Source organism: Leucoraja erinacea, chromosome 38 (genome assembly GCF_028641065.1).
Source record: "Leucoraja erinacea ecotype New England chromosome 38, Leri_hhj_1, whole genome shotgun sequence".
Taxonomy (NCBI): Eukaryota; Metazoa; Chordata; class Chondrichthyes; order Rajiformes; family Rajidae; genus Leucoraja; species Leucoraja erinaceus.
In genome coordinates, this window is record NC_073414.1 from 4,159,440 (window position 1) to 4,179,036 (window position 19,597).

General features: G+C 45.6%; 1 protein-coding gene across 1 annotated transcript in view; it reads right to left on the reverse strand.

Moving 5' to 3' along the window:
* Positions 1–19,597, reverse strand: part of slc1a5 (solute carrier family 1 member 5) — a 31,450-nt gene that overhangs the window by 11,582 nt on the left and 271 nt on the right. The window contains 5 exon segments of the mRNA XM_055663660.1: positions 852–1,085; positions 2,377–2,543; positions 5,931–6,017; positions 7,834–7,876; positions 19,059–19,596. Of these exon segments, the coding sequence (XP_055519635.1) occupies positions 852–1,085; positions 2,377–2,543; positions 5,931–6,017; positions 7,834–7,876; positions 19,059–19,596 (1,069 nt within the window).

Below are 19,597 nucleotides of genomic sequence, written 5' to 3' on the forward strand. Positions count from 1 at the left end.
ACCTTCGATTTTCCAGCATCTGCAGTTCCTTCTTAAACACAGAAGTTGTGTTGAGCGGGCAAACCAAATTCTAGCCGACCAAGAATGCACCATTTGAGCTCGTCCCATTTGCCACATGTCGCTCTTCACAAGGAACTGCAGACGCTGATTTACAAAAGGCAGAGTGCTGGAGTAACTCAACAGGCCAGGCAGCATCTCAGGAGAACACAAGGAGGAATAAACTGGAGATGTTGGTTTAAACAAACGATAGACACAAAATGTTGGAGTAACTCTAATGAGACCGGCAGCATCCCTGGAGAGAAGGAATGGGTGATGCCTCTTCTTCAGACCTGACGAAGGGTCTCAACCCAAAATGTCACCCATTCCTTCTCTCCAGAGGTGCAGCCTGATGGCCGTGTCCCACTGTACGAGTTCATTCCAAGAGCTCTCACGAGTTTTCCCTGATTCGAACTCGGAGATTTACGGTAATGGCCGCTCGTCGGTACTCTGGGCTCTCGTGGACATTTATCAACATGTTGAAAAATCTTCACCAGTCTTCCCGTGCTTACCTGCCGTTAGCGAGCCTTCTAGAGTACCTGCTGTTAGCGTTACGAGCCGCTAAGAGACGTCCCCGAGCTCCGACGTACCCGCTACGTACATTCTCCGTGCTTACCACGAGTTTGATTTTTTTTTTTTTTTTTTTTTTTTGTTAAACTCGGGAGAGCTCTTGGAATGAACTCGTACCGTGGGACAGGGCCATGAGTTACTCCAGCTTTTTTGTGTCTATCTTCGTTTCCAAGCCTGGGAGTTACTTTGGGGTTACTCAGTTCCGGGCAAAAGGCACGTTTGCTCTGCCCGGCTATCCAACGTACCTGGACGCTGTTCCGTAGGCGGTGACCAGTGCCGTGAAGATACCCCACAGGAAGGTGTAGGGGTTTCTGCGAGTGATGACAAAATAGATGAGGGGCAACAGGATCAAGCCGTGAATCAGATGCCCCGCGATGCAGCAGCAGATGTACTTCCCCAGGCTGGAGAACAGTAGCCAGACATTCTCCATCTCCACAATCTTCCCCGCAACCAGGAACATGATACCAAAGGGCGCATACCTGATGGAGAGGGAGCATCACATTAATGAGACTATTCATAAGGATATGTGATTTTAAATCATTGAATGGCCTCGCCCCGCCTTACCTCTCTGAGCTGCTCCACCTATATGCTCCTGCCCGGTGCCTCAGGTCAGCGGATCAGCTGCTCCTTGAGGTACCAAGGTCTAAGCGGAAGCTCAGAGGGGATAGAGCCTTTTCTGTTGCTGCCCCGGCACTCTGGAACACCTTGCCGCTGCAGATCAGACTTCACTGTCCATCTTTAAATCCTCCCTCAAAACTCACTTTTATTCACTGGCTTTCGACACTGGCTGAGACATTGTTCCCGTTTTAGTGCTTTTAATGTCTTTTAATTTTTACTGTTTTTATAGTCCTGTCGTCTTAATGGTTTTAGTAGTTTGTAATAACTTTTTGTTGACTTCCCATGTACAGCACTTTGTGGTAACTGATGTTGTCTAAAAGCGCTTTATAAATAAAGTTATTATTATTATTATTATAGGAGCAGAATTAAGCCCATTCGGCCCATCAAGTCCACTCTGTCTTTTAATCATGGCAGATCTATCTCTCCTTCTCAACCCCATTCTCCTGCCTTCTGCATATAACTCCCTTGACGCCCAAACTAATCAAGAATCTATCTATCTATCTCTGCCAAATCGCTTGAAAGCTTTTCCAACCTTTGTTGTTCAATAACATTTATTCTCTTAAAAATCAACGAAGAAAAGTCAATAGCCCACTATCAAGCCTTTATACATTGAGTCACGGAATTTGGATTGCTGGAAGCCCGATATCAACGTTTGATCAATGGTGTTTTATCATTAATGTTTTATTATTATTAATGTTTAGTGTTTTCTGAGACATTCGTAACTGTTACTGCATGTCATATTGTTACTTGTGGGCCAAGCCAAATGGCCTACAAACCTGTACGTCTTTGGAGTGTGGGAGGAAACCGAAGATCTCGGAGAAAACCCACGCAGGTCACGGGGAGAACGTGCAAACTCCATACAGACAGCACCCGTAGTCGGGATCAAACCCTGGTCTCCGGCGCTGCATTCGCTGTAAGGCAGCAATTCTACCGCTGCGCCACCGTGACTGCCCATGTTGTCTTTTCACTATGATTGACTCCATTTACACCTAACGCTGCCTTAGCAAGGCCACCAACATGATTTTTGCGGTTAGCGACGAAAAGCTTTTCACTGTACCTCGGTAAACTAAAATTTAAACTCTGCTCTTACATTCACTAGACTACAGGAGGAGGTTATGTCCCCTGCATGTACTGCAGCACAGAAGCACTTACCACATGATCCACGAGACTAGGATCATGGTGGCCTCGTTGAAGGAGCTGAAGAAATTGATCAGGTTCTCCCCTTCCGTTCCAAGTTTCCGCAGGGCTATTCCAAAGACAATGGCAAAAACAACCAGCCCAAGGATGTTCATTCCTTCCACGCTGGCCGGAGTAGGAATCTGGAACAATGAAGAGACAATAAAAATAAGAGTTCAAGAAGGAACTGCAGATGCTGGAAAATCAAAGGTAGACAAAAGTGCTGGAGAAACTCAGCGGGTGCAGCAGCATCTATGGAGCGAAGGAAATGGGCAACGTTTCAGGTCAAGACCCTTCTTCAGACTGATGTAGGGTGAGGGGGGGGGGGGGGGGGGGGGGTGTTGTGGTCCCCCCCCCCCCCCCAGTGAAAGGTCCAGGTGGAGTGGATGTGGAGAGAATGTCTCCAATACTGGGACCAGAGGGCACAGCCTTAGAATAAAAGGATGTACCTTTAGGAAGGAGATGAGGAGGTGAAGAAAAGAAAAAGGAAGAGGAGGAGCCCGAGGGCTGAGGGAGAGCTGAGAAGGGGAGGAGACAGCAAGGACCACCGGAAATTGGAGAAGTCAATGTTTATGCCGCTAGGGTGCAGACTGCCCAAGCGGAATACGAGGTGCTGCTCCTCCAATTTCCGGTGGTGCTCACTCTGGCCATGGAGGAGGCCCAAAACAGAGAGGTCGGATTCGGAATGGGAGGGGGAGTTGAAGTGCTGAGTGACGGGGAGATCAGGTTGGTTAATGCAGATCGAGCGGAGGTGTTCGGCGAAACGATCGCCAAGCCTCCCGCTTGGTCTCACCGAAAAAAAATAAGAGGTTGGATTGAATTTTTTTTCAGTATTATTCACATCCTGAAGACATTCCAAAGCATGTGGTGTGGTCACATCGATCATGTAGCTAATTTGTGCACAGCAGACCTCCATAAACTATATAACTGATAACAACCAGATAAAGTTGAAGAGATACATTTCTTGGAAAATCCCCCATATCATTCCAACAAAAACCTGTCCTTGTAACTATAATAAACAAATAGGTTCATTTAGAGATACAGCGCAGAAACTGGCCTGAGGGGCAACCATTTCACACAGAGGGGTGGGGAGGGTATATGGATCGAGCTGCCAGAGGAGGTAGTTGAGGTGGGTAACTATAACATTTAAATGACACTTGGACAGATACATGGATAGGAAAGGTTTAGATGAATGTGGGCCAAACGTGGGCACGTGGGGCTAACTTGGACAGGGCATCTTACATAGAAACATAGAAACAAGGTGCAGGAGTAGGCCATTCGGCCCTTCGAGCCTGCCCCGCCATTTAATATGATCATGGCTGATCATCCAACTCAGTATCCCGTACCTGCCTTTTCTCCATACCCTCTGATCCCCTTGGCCACAAGGGCCACATCTAACTCCCTCTTAAATATAGCCAATGAACTGGCCTCAACTACCCTCTGTGGCAGAGAGTTCCAGAGATTCACCACTCTCTGTGTGAAAAAAGTTCTCCTCATCTCGGTTTTAAAGGATTTCCCCCTTATCCTTAAGCTGTGACCCCTTGTCCTGGACTTCCCCAACATCGGAAACAATCTTCCTGCATCTAGCCTGTCCAACCCCTTAAGAATTTTGTAAGTTTCTATAAGATCCCCTCTCAATCTCCTAAACTCTAGAGAGTATAAACCAAGTCTATCCAGTCTTTCTTCATAAGACAGTCCTGACATCCCAGGAATCAGTCTGGTGAACCTTCTCTGCACTCCCTCTATGGCAATAATGTCCTTCCTCAGATTTGGAGACCAAAACTGCACGCAATACTACAGGTGTGGTCTCACCAAGACCCTATACAACTGCAGTAGAACCTCCCTGCTCCTATACTCAAATCCTCTTGCTATGAAAGCCAACATGCCATTCGCTTTCTTTACTGCCTGCTGCACCTGCATGCCTACCTTCAATGACTGGTGTACCATGACACCCAGGTCTCGCTGCATCTCCCCCTTTCCCAATCGGCCACCGTTTAGATAATAATCTGCTTTCCCGTTTTTGCCACCAAAATGGATAACCTCACATTTATCCACATTAAACTGCATCTGCCAAACATTTGCCCACTCACCCAGCCTATCCAAGACACCTTGCAGTCTCCTAGCATCCTCCTCACACCTAACACTGCCCCCCAGCTTAGTGTCATCCGCAAACTTGGAGATATTGCCTTCAATTCCCTCATCCAGATCATTAATATATATTGTAAATAGCTGGGGTCCCAGTACTGAGCCTTGCGGTACCCCACTAGTCACTGCCTGCCATTGTGAAAAGGACCAGTTTACTCCTACTCTTTGCTTCCTGTTTGCCAGCCAGTTCTCTATCCACATCAATACTTGATACTGTTTGTGTACTGTACTATGATGTAGCCAACAGTTCACTCCACTAATAGCAACATATAAACCTGCCACAAAATGCTGCTTTGTGAGATCTCAGTGCGTAAACAGCAGCCACATTTACCCCAGAAGTGACAGAAGCAATATAATCCATTTGAGATGGGGGGGTGGGGGGGTTGGACACTATATCAATACACCAAAGATAGACACAAAATGCTGGGAGTAACAACGGGACAGGCAGCATCTGTGGATAGGAGGAATGGGTGATGTTTTGGGTCGAGGCTCTTCTTTAAACTCAAAACATCGGAACAGTACCACTGTTTCTGCGCCTCCGTTTTGGAGGGTTAGGGTTAGGGTTAGCATTCAGGACTGCTTTTCGTGAGGAATGGCCGATGAGGGGCTTTTAACGTTTTAGAAAGTTCATGTTTTTTATTCATACTACAGCATGCTCTTAATTTTTTTTATTCAACACATATATCTTAATACATTTTTTGTACCACTTCATTTTTTTTTGAGCTTTAAGAAAAAGATAGAAGTAAAGAAAGTAAAGAAAGTGCGCAAGAGTCGTGAAGTGCAAGAGTGTTGGGAAAAGAAAGCCCCTTAGAAAAGAAGTTAGAGAATGAAGTAAAGTGAGAAAATAGACCCTAGAAAAGAAAGAAAAAGAAAATAGGAACAATCGCTCTATTATAACATTAAACTCCGCAGAAAGGGGACTACCAACCAAGTCTGTTTTTGTTGTTTTACCTCCTGTTACCAGGCCCTGATACCATTTATTTATTTATTTATTTATTTAAATTACTACTGCGCCTCATACTTGTAATAGGTTCTTAAATTTATTTTGTCATATGTATTTAGCATTAGCACTGACATAAGACTGTGCTAATGTGCCATAGAGAAGGAAAGGAGTTGAAAACTTAAAGCAGATAGTTTCCTTTGCAGCGCCAAAAAGCACCCGGCCCAACCCTAACCCTAACTTCGGTGCCGAAATGGCATCGCCGAAACGTACCTGACCCCATACTGTCACCCATTCCTTCTATTCAGAGATGCTGCCTGTCCCGTTGAATTACTCCAGCATTTTGTGTCTATCTTCAGTGTAAACCAACATCTGCAGTTCCTTCCTACACTATATAAATACAAACATTTTTTCGGGGCATCTTTGCCCTTTCTTGTCCACTCACCTTAATTTCTTGCATGGTCTCGGTAACATTTCCAAACTCGTCAGTAATATTTTGTAGAAGCTTTATGGTCTTGTAATCTGTAGCGTACTGGAGAATGAAGAGAAAAAACAAAGCATTCATGCACGAGGAACTAAATGAAATAATCTTCATCATAAAATTCCTGGATTGCTGGAAAACCTCTGCCAGTTCATGAATATTCTTAGATTCATAGAGTGATACAGTGTGGAAACAGGCTCTTTGGCCCAGCTTGCCCACACCGGCCAACATGTCCCAGCTACACCAGTCCCATCTGCCAGCATTTGGTCCATATCCCTCCAAACCTGTCCTATTCATGCACCTGTCTAACTGTTTCTGAAACATTGGGATAGTCCCAGCCTCAACTACCTCCTCTAGCAGCTCGTTCCATACACCCACCATCCTTTGTGTGAAAAAGTTACCCATTAAATCTTCCCCTTCATCTTAAAACCATGTCCTCTGGTCCTCGATTCTCCTACCCTGGTCAAGACACTCTACCCAATCTATTCCTCTCAGGATTTTTATGCACCTCCATAAGATAGAAACATAGAAATTAGGTGCAAGAGTAGGCCATTCGGCCCTTCGAGTCTGCACCGCCATTCAATATGATCATGGCTGATCATCCAACTCAGTATCCCGTACCTGCCTTCTCTCCATACCCTCTGATCCCCTTGGCCACAAGGGCCACATCTAACTCCCTCTTAGATCACTCCTCATCCTCCTGCTCTAAGGAATAGAGTCCCAGATGACCCAACCTCTCCCTATAGCTCAGGCCCTCTAGTTTTGGAAACATCCTTGTAAATCTTCTCAGAAAAAAGAAATTTGCCACCCTTACCCCGTGCCACCTTCATGCAAGTCCAAAACCGCAGTAACATGTTTGTCTCTGGATATCACCCAGCAAGTTACCCCATGAGGGGAAACTTCAGATGCTAGTCAGTGCTGGCTTCAGCCCCATGTGGGAACTAACCCTTCTGCTTACCGAGTGTGGAGGGTTTGAGTTATAAGGAGAGGCCAGATTAGTTTAATTTTAGTGTAGAGCTACAAGCTCTTGGGCCCATCGAGTCATCGCCGACCAGCGATCCCTGCACACCAACACCATCCTACACACACACACACACACACACACAGACACACGCACACCCACAGACACCCACCCACAGACACGCACCCACAGACACGCACCCACAGACACGCACCCACAGACACGTACCCACATGATCATTTTACAATTTCACCAAGCCAACTAGCCTGCTAACCTGTACGTCTTTGGAGTGTGGGAGAAAACTGGAGTACCCGCGCATGTCACAGGAGAACGTGCAAACTCTGTATAGACAATCACCCGTAGTCAGGATCGAACCCGGGTCTTAAGCTGGGGGGGGGGGGTGACCTTATTGAGGTATATAAAATTGTGACGGACATAGTTAAGCTGAATAGCAACATAAGGTAAACAAGTCTAAAGCTAGCGGGCACAGGTTTAAAGGGCAACTTTTTACCAACAGAGGATGGTGCATTCATGGAACAAACAGCTGGAGGAAGTGGTAGAGGCAGGTTAAGGTATAGAAGTGTGAAAGAGCACACCTCCGGAATCAGGGGAAGATTATTCCCAGTTGTTATTAGGCAACTGAACCATCCTATCACCACTTGAAAGTAATCCTGAACTACTGTCTGCTTCATTGGAGATCCTCGGACTATCTTTGATCAGACTTTACTGGACTTTATCTTGCATTAAACATTTTTCCCTTATCCTGCAACTGTACACTGTGGACGGCTCGATTGTAATCATGTATTGTCTTTCTGCTGACTGGTTAGCACGCAACAAAAGCTTTTCACTGTACCTTGGCACATGCGACAATTAACTAAACTGTTGTTGTGAATGTAAGTAACTCACCGATTCAAAAGCAGCTGAGACAAGGTTTGACGGGAAGATGTTCCTAAAGAGAAAAAAAAGTAAAAATGTAAGGATTTGTTTTTTTTGTTTTAGAGATACAGCGCAGAAACAGGCCCTTCGGCCCACCGAGTCCGTACCGACCAGCGATCCCCACACACTTACACTATCCTAGTACTACATGTACATCAAGCCAATCAACCTACAAATCTATACGTTTTTGGATTGTGGGAGGAAACCGAAGATCTCGGAGAAAACCCACGCAGGTCACGGGGAGAACGTACAAACTCCGTACAGACAGCACCCGGAGTCGGGATCGAACACGGGTCTCCCGCGCTGTAAGGCAGCAACTCTACCGCTGCGCCACCGTGCCGCCCTCTCTGAAGCACTTAAACTTTCTGCTTTCGTGATCGATAGACAATAGGTGCAGGAGTAGAGGCCATTCGGCCCTTCGAGCCAGCACCGCCATTCACTGTGATCATGGCTGATCATCCCCAATCAGTACCCCGTCCCTGCCTTCTCCCCATATCCCCTGACTCCGCTATCTTTAAGAACCCTATCTAGCTCTCTCTTGAAAGCATCCCGAGAACCTGCCTCCACCGCCCTCTGAGGCAGAGAATTCCACAGACCTCTCACATACACCATTTAATGCTAAAAGCCATGATTAATATGTCAGTCTTGCCTCGAGTCTAGAAGGTTAAAGATTCAAGACCCAGTCTAACCTAATGCAAACATTTCATAAGAACACACCAGGATACACTTTCAGCAAACATTACCTGATGGCCCCACCTTGACTGTAAATAACACAGGACAATTTTTTTCCCTGTGCTTGAGCCAATATTTAGCACTAAATCTAACATAACATCTTTATAGCGATACAAGTTTATGGAGCTGAAACATCGATGGGTTTCCTCACCGGCACGATATCACCATCATCATCCTTTTATTGTCATCTTGCAAAGCAACAGTTGTAGAGAGCAAAATGAGAAGATGTTTCCCAGGGATTACCTGAGCATCGTACATAAAAACTTAAATATTTAAGTTACAGAGAAAGGTTGAACAAGTTTATTCGTTGGAGCGCAGAAGGTTAAGGGGGGACTTGATAGAGGTTTTTAAAATGATGAGAGGGATAGACAGAGTTGACGTGGAAAAGCTTTTCCCACTGAGAGTAGGGAAGATTCAAACAAGGGGACATGACTTGAGAATTAAGGGACTGAAGTTTAGGGGTAACATGAGGGGGAACTTCTTTACTCAGAGAGTGGTAGCTGTGTGGAATGAGCTTCCAGTGAAGGTGGTGGAGGCAGGTTCGTTTTTATCATTTAAAAATAAATGGATAGTTATATGGATGGGAAGGGAATGGAGGGTTATGGTCTGAGCGCAGGTATATGGGATTAGGGGAGATTATGTGTTCGGCACGGACTAGAAGGGTCGAGATGGCCTGTTTCCGTGCTGTAATTGTTATATGGTTTATATGGTTATTTCACGCACAAATAAAAACGATAAAAAAACAAACCAGTTCCTGATAAAAACTGTACGAATAGTGTAAAAAATTACGGGGAAAAAATGCAATATTTATTTCTTATTTCCAGCACCTGCCTTATTTGACCGCAGTAAGAAAGATCAAGACTCAAGAGTGTGTAGGAAGGAACTGTAGATGCTGGTTTACACCAAAGATAGACACAAAATGCTGGAGTAACTCAGCGGGACAGGCAGCATCCCTGGAGAGAAGGAATGGGTGATGTTTTGGGTCGAGATCTTTCTTAAGACGCTTCGAAACATCACCCATTCCTTTTCTCCAGACACCGAAGGCAGGTCTTGATCCGAAACGTCACCCATTCCTTCTCTCCACAGATGATGCCTGCCCTGCTGAGTTACTCCAGCATTTTGTGTCTAACAAAAGTCATGGGTGTTTAGTTGTCATTGGTACATATGATGGAACAATGAAACTCCGGCACCCCTGGAGAGCATAGATAGGTGATGTTTCGGATCGGGTGCTTTCTTCAAAACATTATCTCTTCATTCCCTTTATTGATGCTGCCTGACCCGCTGAGTTGAGAACTTCATGCTTTGCTTGGACCAGAATTCACCCTTTGCCTTACACATTGGCCAACTTCAATGAATTGACAAGCACACCAGAGGGACAAGACCAAAAGACCACCAGGGACGCCGGGGAGATGGCAGCCCTGCTGGCAGTCTGTTTGTCTTAGAAACATAGAAAATAGGTGCAGGAGTAGGCCATTCGGCCCTTCGAGCCTGCACCGCCATTCAATATGATCATGGCTGATCATCCAACTCAGTATCCCGTACCTGCCTTCTCTCCATACCCCCTGATCCCCTTAGCCACAAGAGCCACATCTAACTCCCTCTTAAATATAGCCAATGAACTGTGTGGCCTCAACTACCCTCTGTGGCAGAGAGTTCCAGAGATTCACCACTCTCTGTGTGAAAAAAAGTTCTTCTCATCTCGGTTTTAAAGGATTTCCCCCTTATCCTTAAGCTGTGACCCCTTGTCCTGGACTTCCCCAACATCGGGAACAATCTTCCTGCATCTAGCCTGTCCAACCCCTTAAGAATTTTGTAAGTTTCTATAAGATCCCCTCTCAATCTCCTAAATTCTAGAGAGTATAAACCAAGTCTATCCAGTCTTCTCACTCTTGTTGGTATTTTTTACTTTGTTAAAATGTTTTGTTTTAATGTTCTTTGGTTTGATTTACGTGGGGGGGGGGGGGGGGTGGGGGGGGGGGGGGGGGGGGGGGGGGGGAAAATCGAGGGAAACTTTTTTTTTCAGGTTCTTACTTTCCTGGAGATGTGATCAATATTCGGATCACATTCTCCGGGCTCTGCGGCGTGCCATCGATGGAGCTGGAGCTGGGAGCCTCCTCGGACTGTTGTGAGCCCCACCGTGGAATCACCAACACCAAGGGCTCGCAGTCTCGGGTGAGGCTGAGTCGGGAGGTCCAGCGTTGCGGAAGGTTCGACCAGCCCCGACACGAGATTCGACCGCCCGCCGCGGGGGAGCTGACATCTCCCCCGATGCGGGAGCTGAACGCCTCGACGCAGAGGGCTCAAACCCCGCCGGCTACGGGAGTCAAGATCATCCCATCAACGGGGTCTTGAGGTCCACAACCAAGGAAGAATGAAGGGAAGGACTTGAACTTGATTTCGCCTTCCATCACAGTGAGGAATGTGTAGTGGTTGTCACTGTGGTGGATGTTCATGTTAAAATGTTTTTGAGTGATCTGTTGCTTTTAATTGTATGACTGACCTGGCCAGTGAAATTCCTCACATATGTTGCAACACATACTTGGCGAATAACATGTGATTCTGATTCAAAGGGTTTATTTGTTGATTTAAAACTTGCTGCACCTGGCATGTTGGCTTATGGTGCCATGTACGCTCACACCTACAGCCCATAAAACACAGGGCAATCTCTCAGCATTTTGTAAACACACCGTGTTTGAGGTAATTGGCCTTGCATTTGTCCACATTATACACCATCTGTTATGTTCTCACCCACTTATTCAGCTAGTCCATATCCTAAAGAGGCCTTGATATCCTAGCCTTTACATTCCAAGTAACTTCATGTCAACTGCAAATGTGGAAAAATTACATTTTATCCTCTCAGCAAAATCGAGGACATAGGTTTAAGGTAAAATGGGAAAGATTAATATCCCTGTCCCACGGTACGAGTTCATTCCAAGAGCTCTCCCGAATTTTACAAAAAATTCAAACTCGGGGTAAGCACGGAGAATGAACGTAGCGGGTACGTCGGAGCTCGGGGACGTCTCTTAGCGCTAACGGCAGGTACTCGGGAAGACTCGCTAACGGCAGATAAGCACGGGAAGACTCATGAAGATTTTTCAACGTGATGAAAAATGTCCACGAGAGCCCCGAGTACCGACGAGCGGCCATTACCGTAAATCTCCGAGTTCAAATCAGGGCAAACTCGGGAGAGTTCTTGGAATGAACTCGTACAGTGGGACAGGGGTTTAAGTAGGAATCTGATGGGCAACTTTTTCGGGTCAAGACCCCTTTTCAGACTGATTATAATGGGGGGGGGAAACTGGGGAGAAAAAATAAAATCAGGACATATCGGGGCTGGCAACGGATGACCACAGGTTGTGAGGTTCACTGATCGGTTAATTGTTGTCCAGAGATGGTGTGAATCCAAGAGAGATACTTTGTAGTGAACTGTGGGGCTGGCCAACAGATGTTAAATGGAGAAAGAGGGGCGGGGAAGAGTGAGTTGTCTGTAGAATGATCATACCGCTGGGTTGTAAACTACCCTGGTGTTATTTCACCATTGTGAATAAGAGGTTAAATTTAAGGCACAGAGTGTTCTCTTTTGACAGAGAAACAGATCCCGTGACATTAGAAAGATAAAGAAAATAGTCTCAGTGCCAGTCCAGTATTTATCTCCCAACAACCTATGTTGATATAACAGCTTTCATGTCCACAAATATCACCAAGGTCTTTCACCGGAGTGACATCAAACATTATTGTACGGGAACCAGAAGATGATATTTGGAGTGACGTTCACAATAACCAACCTGATCTCCCGGTGGCTCAGCACTTCAACTCCCCCTCCCATTCCGAATCCGACCTTTCTGTCCTGGGCCTCCTCCATGGCTAGAGTGAGGACCAATGTAAATTGGAGGAGCAGCACCTCATATTTCACTTGGGCAGTCTGCACCCTAGTGGCATGAACATTGACTTCTCTAATTTCAGGTAGTTTTTACTTTCCCCTCCCCTTCTCAGCTTCCCCTCAGCCCTCTGGTTCCTCCTCTTCCTTTCTTTCTCCCACCCTCACATCAGCCTAAAGAAAGGTCTCGACCCAAAACGTTGCCCATTTCCTTCGCTCCATAGATGCTGCCTCACCTGCTGAGTTTCTCCAGCATTTTTGTCTACCTTCTAAAGGGCCTGTCCCACTTGCGTGATTTTTTTCAGCAACTTGCCGGCACCCATCAGTTACAGCAGGTCACTGAAATTTTTCAACATGTTGAAAACCCAGTGGCGACCAGAAAAATGTACGACTTTGGGCGACTACTGACGACCATACAGACATCACATGTCGACATATCGCAATCCTTCCTCCCAGAACCGTGGCTTCTAGTATCTGTTTAAATCAGCATCTGAATTTCCTTCCTACACATGAAGAAATACCTCGGGGTGGGAGATTGCAACCTTCACGTGGTCCACCCTGTTTCGGCGAATGCAATCAACCCGGCATGCACAATCAAACTAGATCAAATAGAACAAGTTGTCCTACAACTTTACACACCATACGCAAGAAGAAATACCTCCTTAGCTCCTTTCTAAAGATACATTCTTTTATTCTGAGGCTGTGACCTCTGGTCCTAGACTCTCCCACGAGTGGAAACATCCTCCCCACATTCGCAACAAGGTGTGGAATGCAAAGTATCCTGTTTATTTCACACCCCGATACAAATCTACACCGTCATGGCATTACCTTTCGACCTCACCCTCAAAGCAACAGTGTCTCTCAGTACCAGGAGGACACAGGAACTCTGTGAAGGATCCAAACACGTCACACCCACCACTATATGTTGGGAGGAACAACAGATGCTGGTTTAAACCAAAGACAGACGCAAAGGGCTGGAGCAACTCAGTGGGTCGGGCAGCACCTCTGGAGAAAAACAAATACGATTTGGGTCAAGACCCTTCTTCAGACTGAGCCAGGGGAGAGGGAAACAAGAGATATTGACGGTGATTATAGAGAGATGGAGAACAAATGAATGAAATATATGCAAAGAGCAACGATGATCAAGGAATGGTGGAGCCCACAAAGGTCCATTGTTGACATGCGGGCCAGGTGGTAACGTTGTACCTGGCCAACATCCCATGACCCATGAAGATAGTCTCGAAGTCGGCCTCGACCCGAAATATCACCTATTCCTTTTCTCCAGAGATGCTGCCTGACCCGCTGACTTACTCCAGACCTTTGTGTCCGTCTTCGCCCGCAGCTTGGTCGGTCTGCGGAACGATCCGGACGGAGGCAACGGGCCGTTAGACTTGGTGGCTTTCGAGATCCGGCGTAGAGACAGGTCTTTTGGCCCGAGTCAGCGTGGACCAGCGATCATCCCGTACGCTTGCACTATCCTACGCACTAGGGACACTTTAGAAAAACCAATTAACCTACGCCTCTCTTGCATATAGACGCATCAGACTGTTTCAATAGACAATAAGTGCAGGAGTAGGCCATTTGGCCCTTCGAGCCAGCACCACCATTCAATGTGATCATGGCTGATCATCCCCAATCAGTACCCCGTTCCTGCCTTCTCCCCTTATCCTCTGACTCCTCTATTTTTAAGAGCCCTATCTAGCTCTCTCTTAAAAGCATCCAGAGAACCTGCCTCCACAGGCAGAGAATTCCACAGACTCACCACTCTCTGTGAGAAAAATTGTTTCCTCGTCTCCATTGTAAATGGCTTACTCCTTATTCTTAAACTGTGTGTGGCCCCTGGTTCTGGACTCCCCCAACATCGGGAACATGTTTCCTGCCTCTAGTGCAGTGGTTCCCAACGTGGGGCGTACACCCCACAGGGGGGCAATTTGATTTTTAAGGGGGGGGGGGCAATTGAGCGCGACTGAGGAGGTCTGGGTCCAAATTTTCGATGTTGTTTTTTTTAGGATTTTCCATCAGGTAAACATTTGTAGTTTATGTTTCAGATGTTATTTTGAGTAAATAATTTTTTTGGGGTAAAAAAGGTCTTTATTGAGTAGTTATTACATAATCACCGCGCCATCGCTCTTCATGCACGTCGCACGAAACGCGCGAGGTCATGGGAGAACCTTATTTATTGAATTGGATTTAGAAATGCGATTCAAAGAGCTTTTGCTAAGTTACCCTTATAATATCTATTTCCTCTGTTTTCTCTCAAAGGAAAGCAATGGGGGGGGGGCATCAGGATTTTAGAGGTGATTAGGTGGGGCATGGCCAAAAAAAGGTTGGGAACCACTGCTCTAGTGTGTCCAAACCCTTATATGTTTCAATGAGATCCCCTCTCATTCTTCTCAACTCCAGTGTCCTTCTAAACTCCAGAGTTTCCATGCATTCTGTACTTAGACCAGGGATTGTACTTGTATATGGCAATAATCTTACTGATCTGGATGCTAAAAAATGAATTTCACTGTATATTGGTTCACATGGCGATACTATTGATCACTCTATGCACCACCTATGCTGTCTCTCTGCATGTGACATGATCCTGGAGACTTGGTTTGGAAGAAACTCAAATTGGTCCAGAAATTCTGTAACAAACCACAAATGTCAAGCTTAAGTCATCTTTAAAACAAGACATAGAACAATACATCTGTGGAACGGGTACTTCGGCCCATTATTTTTCAGTTTTGTTTAGGTTAGAGGTACAGCACAGAAACAGGCCCTTCGGCCCACCGAGTCCATGCTGACACACTACACACACACACACTTGGGACAATTTACAGTTTTTACCAAAGTCAATTAATCTACAACCCTGCCCGCCTTTGGAGTGTGGAAGGAAACCGGAGCACCTGGGGAAAACCCACGCCGGTGATGATTGTCGAGAAGACAGGAGTAATCATAGAGGGGGATTAGAGAGAGAGGGTGTTGCAGAACTACCGTTGGAGGGAGGAGAAAATCTTAGAGTCATTAAATAAATCCTGTGCCCAAAACTCACAAAATATTCCTTTCTTAAAAAAACCCGTGTGTTATTTTATTGAAGTAACCGTTTGTTGCAAAGTTGGCATACCTAGAGGAGATTTCACTGTGGAGGTTTACTGGAGCAAAATGTTTTTAAAAGCATAATCTGGGTAAAATCTAACGAAGGAAAACCCAGGTGCATTCCAGAGAGAAACGGGAACATTTATAATGAGGAATAGGAAATGGCAGAAAAAAAAACGTTGTGTGTGTACTTGAGGCAGCCAGAAATTGTGATAGTCAGAGATAGAGAGAGGACAGAGGAAGAGAGTGGTGGAATGTGAGCTGATGAGAGAGAGAGAGCGCGAGATAGAGGTGCAGCCTGGTCAGTGCAGAGCCTTGTCTGATGCAATCCAGCCATGTTATACAGAAATGGGGAACTGAGGCTGAATATTCAGTGGCTTGGAGTGACTAAAAAAGGGAAAGTGATGAAAGTGGCGGTTTCTGATGCTAGCTGTTTGAGATAGTTGTAGATGTAAAACACCATTTAAAAATGCAATAGATTCTGGAGCAGTTCCTGCACATTGGTGCATTGTAAATGTGACCCCACCTTTTAAAGAAAGGCGAGGGGGAGAAAATTGAGATGGAGATACAAAAAGCTGGAGTAACTCAGCGGGACAGGCAGCATCGCCGAAAACAAGGAATGGGTGACGTGAAGGGTCTCGCCCCGAAACGACACTCATTCCTTCTCCCCAGAGATGCTGTCTGTCCCGCTGAGTTACTCCAGCTCTTTGTGTCTATCTTCGGTTTAAACCAGCATCCGCAGTTCCTTCTTACACAAACAGAGGTAGAGACATTGGAATCAGTGAAGATGGACACAAAATGCTGGAGTAACTCAGCAGGACAGGCAGCATCTCTGCAGAAAAGGACTAGGTGACGTTTCAGGTCGAGACCCTTCTCCAGACAGAGTCAGGGGAGAGGGAGAGGGAAGATATATAGAACAAATGAAAGATATATATAAAAAGCCATGATGATCAAGGAACGGTGGAGCCCACAATGCTGTAGATTCACCGTCTTATCCAGGAATGGATGACTGACTGCCTTAGGAAGAGATGTTATATTTACTGGAGGTTAAAAGCCTAAGAAGGGATTTCTTTGAACCATGCAATATACCGATGGAATGCAATGAGGAAATATGTCACGCAAAGTGCATTAATCTGTGAAATTCTCCTTCATGGCTGAGGGGGCCCAGTCATATCATTCCAAGATATTTGGAAATTAAGGAAATCAGAGGAGACGGAGATTACACAGCAACATGGTTTCAAAACACATGATCTTTAATGGAAGCAAACTGGGTAATTATTTCTTTATTTACTCAAAAGGGCATGGACGTCACTGGTAGCATTTACCGTTCTTCTCCAAATCGCTCCTGAAGGACAAGTCACAAATCGCGGAGAATCAAATGTAGGTGTACGGAACAGCAGATGCTGGTTTACCAAAAAAAAGTCACAAAGTGCTGGAGTAACTCAGCGGGTCAGGCAGCATCTCTGGTGAGAATGGACAGGCAACATGTTGGGTCGAGACCCTTTTTCAGATCCTTGTGTTTTTTTTCCCCCAAACCTTAAACAAATCCTATAGTTGACCCACTGATACGTTAAAAGCGAATTTATTTAATAATTCCAATTTATCTACCACTGGAAGAAAACATTCCACCAGTTTATTTACTGATCCATTAGCATGCAATTTATTTAATGACTAACTTTAATTTCCACACATCTTTCACTAGAGGAAGAAAAAAAAATATCCAGCAGTTTACACCGATATTTTAAAACAAGATGTATTTAATGACTCGATATTCAAATTTCTCATATTCCATTCGAAGAAAGAAAATATCCAACAATTTCCTACTGGTACTTTAGCATGGGGTTTAATGAGTCTAATTTAAAATTCCTCATCTACCATCAGAGGGGAAAAAATCTGGTAGTTTACACATATTTTAATACAGCATTTACTTCATGAGTCTAATTTGAAATTCCTCATCTTCCTTTCGAAGAAATAAAGACAGATTACTTGCTATTTAAGAAAGAATGCTGGAAAAATCGGAGGTGGACAAAAATGCTGGAGGAACTCAGTGGGTGAGGCAGCATCTATGTTGATAAGAAATAGGTGACATTTCGGGTCGAAACCCAAAACGTCGCCTATTTCTTCTAGCCATATATGATGCCCAAATTACTTGCCGATACTGGAGCACAGGATTTAATGCAACACAGGCTGATACAGTAGCACAGGACACAAATTTAAAATTAATCACCTTCCACTGGATTCGAACTCGTGCTTCTGGCTGCTAGTCCGGGAGCCTAACCGCTACACCACGATCCAAAGACTTGGATTATAAGGGAGATAAATGGCACAGCCTCAGAATTAAAGGACATTCCTTTAGGAAGGAGATGAGGGGGGGATTTTTAATTCAGTCAGAGGGGTGGTGAATCTGTGAAATTCTTTGCCACAGAAGGCTGTGGAGGCCAAGTCAATGGATATTTTTTACAGGGTAGACGGATAGATTCTTGATTAGTACGGGTGTCAGTGGTTATGGGGAGAAGGCAGGAGAATGGGGTTTGGAGGGAGAGATAGATCAGCCATGATTGAATGGCGGAGTAGATGATGGGCCAAATGGCCTCATTCTACTTCTATCACTTAATGAGGATAAAACAAGCTGGGTTGTGGTCCAAGTGGCTGGTATTCTTTAGCAGGCGCCCTCACTGCATTTCTACGCATTTCCTTCAGGCTTCGAGTGGTGTCAGTGCATTCCTATAACGTCGGTCGATTGCATCAGACACACCACACACACACACACACGTTGCAAGGCACTGCACTGCACTGACAAATGTACAGCAGCTTAAACCAAATTTAGGGTGGGGGAGACAGAAAAATAAGTGTGTGTGTGTGTGTGTCTCCTCCCCCCACACTAAGATAATACACTCATTTGTACTAAACAGCGACTGAAAAACCTCGTGGCTCAAAACAAAACCTTTCCACCTCTGGCGCCAAAAGTTGGACTGTCGAGGAACAGAGAGATTCAAGTTATTTACTTTGAATTAAACGTAAAATAGAGTTTTTTTTTTTAAAAAATCCACATTACCTCAGGAGATGTGTAGTCTTTTGATTAAGAGTCTGTAAACGGGACGACCGGGCTTTTTAAAATAAAAAATATATATATATATATATACAAGTTGCACAAAAATGCTGGAGAAACTCAGCGGGTTTCTATGGAGCGAAGGAAATAGGCTGAGTTGAGTTTCTCTAGCTAAGTTTCTCCAGCTTTTTTGTCTACCTTCGATTCTCCAACATCTGCAGTTCCTTCTTAAACAGCGAAGGAAATAGGCAACGTTTTAATGTTTTTTAATCCACATTATGCATTTCGTTGTCTCTGTACTGTACACTGACAATGACAATTAAAATTGAATCTGAATCTGAATTACCTCAGGAGATGTCTAGTCTTTTGATTAAGAGTCTGTAAAACGGGCCGGCCTGGCTTTTTTAAATTATATATATATATATATATGTATGTATATTTGAGAGTGTTATTTACCTCACCAGATCCAGGAAGGAGTCGGTGATTTCTTTGGGTTCTCGGAGCGCATCTTCCAAGCCAGGCAGCTGGGCTTTAGATTCCGCTCCAACTCCTGGTTTGATAATATAGGCCATGACCACGCCGACGGTGGAGGCCAGGAGGGTGGTAATGAAGAAGAAGAGAATGGCCCAGCCGCCCAGCTTGCCCAGGGCTTTAGTGTCCAGGCTGGCGGCCCCGGCCACTAGACTACACACCACCAGAGGGATGATGATCATCTTGAGCAGCCGGATCAGCAGCTCTCCCGGGAAGGAGAAGTAGATGACCTGTACTCTGCTCAGTCCCAGTCTCCTCACCGACAGGCCGATCACCACGCCGACTATGACCCCGGTCACGGTCAGGATGACCAGGAGATTCCCCCTGATGCAGCCCTTGACCTTCTCCATCTTGTCCGCCGGCTTGCGTCCGCGGAATACATTGTCGCCGGCGGTCGCCACGTTGTCGCCGGCGCTCGCTACTTTGTCGCCGGCGCTCGCCACTTTGTCGCCGGCGCTCGCGCA